At 59.0% G+C, this 3,167-nt stretch overlaps 3 protein-coding genes across 3 annotated transcripts in view; all 3 read left to right on the forward strand.

Moving 5' to 3' along the window:
- Positions 1-945, forward strand: SPRG_17018 (hypothetical protein). Its single transcript, XM_012356435.1, has 3 exons — positions 1-394; positions 438-522; positions 570-945. Exons 1-3 carry the CDS (start codon positions 9-11, stop codon positions 885-887), a joined length of 789 nt encoding a protein of 262 aa, XP_012211825.1. The 5' UTR covers positions 1-8; the 3' UTR covers positions 888-945.
- A 595-nt stretch (positions 946-1,540) lies between these two features.
- SPRG_17019 (hypothetical protein) lies at positions 1,541-2,352 on the forward strand (the record flags this gene model as incomplete). Its single annotated transcript, XM_012356436.1, has 3 exons — positions 1,541-1,970; positions 2,011-2,117; positions 2,179-2,352. 3 exons carry the CDS (start codon positions 1,541-1,543, stop codon positions 2,350-2,352), a joined length of 711 nt encoding a protein of 236 aa, XP_012211826.1.
- A 323-nt stretch (positions 2,353-2,675) lies between these two features.
- The window catches only part of SPRG_22384 (hypothetical protein), a gene marked incomplete at both ends in the record, with an annotated part of 1,776 nt that continues 1,284 nt past the window's right edge, over positions 2,676-3,167 (forward strand). The window contains 3 exons of the mRNA XM_012356437.1: positions 2,676-2,873; positions 2,921-3,067; positions 3,115-3,162. Of these exons, the coding sequence (XP_012211827.1) occupies positions 2,676-2,873; positions 2,921-3,067; positions 3,115-3,162 (393 nt within the window). The remainder of the gene's footprint in view (positions 2,874-2,920; positions 3,068-3,114; positions 3,163-3,167) is intronic.

The raw sequence follows: 3,167 nt of genomic DNA on the forward strand, positions 1-3,167 counted from the left end.
TCCAGACGATGCTGCTCCAGACGACGCTGCTCGAGTGGCTCACCGACACATCGTTCTTTGACAGCATGCAAAAGTACGTGCCGTTCCTGATGCCACTCTCGCTCGCCGAGCAGCAGCGCGTGGTACGGAGTCTACCCGCCGACGACCAAGCGCGGCTGCTCAAACCTGGTCTCCTCCACCTCCTCCCTGACGCGGTGCAAGAGACGTTGTTGCCCGAGAGCCCATTGGAACGGAACGATGAGATGGTCGTGCTACGCCGGCGGCCGTCGTCGGCCGTTGTCGCCCAGTCGACGCCGAGCTACTCGTTTGGCTTTGACTTTGCCGCCGCCACGAATACTCCACCCAAGGACGACCCAACGATCCTCGCCGACTTGATCCACGCGCGTGTTGCCTCGTACGCTGCTCTTGCATGCATTGGCCTCATGCGCTTGTCGTAGAACGATCCAGCAAGTGGTCGCACTGCCGTCGCCAAAGCTAGTGAACCGGACGGCGGCGATCTCGTCCTGCCTCTTTGTCTTCCAGGTACCATCCGAACCGACGCTGCGATGGATGCTCACGCTTGTTTGTAGCTCACACGGTCGGCCAAGGCGCGCGCGCAGTTTTTCATTCTTTGCCGCGTCGCACTGCTCTCCGTGCTCGGGACGGTGGCGTGCGCGTCTCTGTCGGTGCGCTGCCTCCAGCTCATTGCCGCCTTGCCCCGGTCGTCCCAGCGCTATCTCCAATACGCCCAGCAACTCTTGCTGCAACAGCCGTCGTCCGTGCTCCGGCTACGCCACACCAAGGACGGCGACGACGAGGCCAAGCATCGGTCGCGCTGGGCCACCGTGTCCAAGTCGGTCCTTGCCGCTGTCGCCATTGGCTACGGGCTTCGCAAGCTCCAGCGCTAAACTGTAATCATCGAGCCGTAGAGATGCCACTTGCTTGGTGCCATGCGCTCTTACCAGCGAGGGTCAATTCTTCCATGGCGACAGCTTCTGGCCTCATCCAGCCCATCCCATGCACATGTTGATATGGACGAGCTGGGCCAGGTGTGCCAATGCTGCTCGCCGATCCCCGCCGCCGATCGTCCACGAGGACGGCCGTTGCGCACATGGTTGGGAATCTTTCGCGAGTATTTTTCAATTTGGCGAAATATTCTCAATTGGTCCGCAATATCAAACCAATATGCTCACTTGGTCCGCAAGCCACCCTTCTACCAGCACCCTGACACCCCAGCACGCCAAAAGCCCACGACCACACGCCCTTACTTACCCTACCTCCCCTTACCATCCAACCATCCTCAAGACCTCAACACCGCGCTGCCCAAGTCACTCCCTCAACAAATAGGGTTAGATTAGAGCGTCTCCGGTACCACCCTGTGCTGTCTAATCAAAAGACTTGCGGACCACGTGAACATGCTTAAAGTTGCGGACCAATTGAGCCAAATTGCGGATCAATTGCAAAATACTCATCTTTCGCGGCAATCCGGATACGATCCCTCGACCTTCGAATCCGGATGCGGGCACGACAATCATTCCTGACATCGTGTGCTGGAGCGACGATGGCCGCCGACATGGCCGTGACCGAGGTCGAGACCGCGATCACGCGGCTCGGACGCATCACGAGCGACATCAAGACCAAGACGTCGCTTTTTAAGACGCCGCAGGACACGCGCGCCAACCACGACCAGCTCAATGCGCTCGCAAAGGAGGGCAACGACTCGGTGCAGATGCTGCGCAAGCAGCTACAGAGCCTCTCAAGCGCCACTTCGACCGCCAACAAGAGCGCCGTGCGCAAGCTCTCCAAGGGCTTTCAGGCGCAGGTGACCGCATTTGAGCAGGCGTGCAGCAGCATGGTCGCGTCCGAACAGTCGGCGGTCGAGCTCATTCGGAGAACGTCCACGAAACTGGATGCGTCCACGCAAGGCGGCCTCGCGTGCAACGAAGACCAGCTCTACGCGCAAGCTCAAGTGAGCGTCTACAACGAAGATGGTACGAGACGCCATCGAGGTCGAGGTGCGATCGCATGTAGATCTCGTGCGGCGCGAAGAAGACATCATCAAGATCAACCACCAGCTGCGCGAGATCAAGGCCGCGTACGAAGAAGTGGGCGGTCTCCTCGAAGACCAAAAAGACGTTGTGAGTACGGCCACTGACATTTGATTGCTCATGACGGTGCTAAGATGGGCGAATGCTGTAGTTGAAATCGCCAACAACACAGAGGACGCCCGGGAGAACGCGCGCGGCGGCCTTGAGAACGTCCAACAAGCTGACAAGAAGACGGGGTACTGCACGTGCACGTGCTGCTATCTGTGCACGATCATGTGATCGGAGGCGACGGGCTGCAGTGCATTTGCATCTTCCTCCCCAATGAACAAAATCAAACCTTTGGCGAGGACCACATTGGCATGCAGCATCGCTTCGCCGAGGAGGATGACCTAGACGCCGCTGCCGCATAACTCTACGCGCCACCTGCGTACATGGGCTTGCAATGCGTCGACGTGTATGGACAGCAGCCGACATCCATTGGTCGGCGTGGTGTCGGTCCTGTCGACGACGACGGTTCAAGATCCACGGCGTGTGTTTACCCAATAAACGCATTTAACGCACAACGTCGTCCTCGGTTTCGACGGCGTCTTTTTCGATGTGGGCTGTTTAAACAGGTGGTAATCTACAACACTTGGAACAAGCCGGACAATGGACCTCGAGACAGCGCTCGCGATCGACAAGGCCTCGCCCGAGGGCGACAGCCTCGTGCGCAAGGTGCTCACGCAGTCCATGCACCTCACGCACGACGAGAACAATGCGTCCATCTCCGACGCGAGCACGTACTCGCCGCAGGCGCCGTGGACGCCCAAGTCGCTCGGTCGGGCCAAGAGCGCAATCATCTACCGCGTACGTCGCCTACCCTGCGCATCGCTCATGCAGCATCCTGCGTCTAGCAAACGCTCAACGACAATCTCATGTTCCTCGAGCGCAATATCTTCTTCTTCCGCGAATGGCACATGCGGTTCGTCTCGCTCCAGGACGACCACATCCTCATCTACTCGTGCCGGGAAAAATGGGAGCAAGGCGACCCGCCCGACAAGGTACCACATCGTCTTCCGAATCGCCGTCACAGTAGAGCGCAAACTAGGTCGTGCGGCTGAACCCGACCATGTTCCTCAGCCACATGCGCGTCGACGTCGA

Source organism: Saprolegnia parasitica (assembly GCF_000151545.1).
Source record: "Saprolegnia parasitica CBS 223.65 unplaced genomic scaffold supercont2.467, whole genome shotgun sequence".
NCBI lineage: Eukaryota > Oomycota > Saprolegniomycetes > Saprolegniales > Saprolegniaceae > Saprolegnia > Saprolegnia parasitica.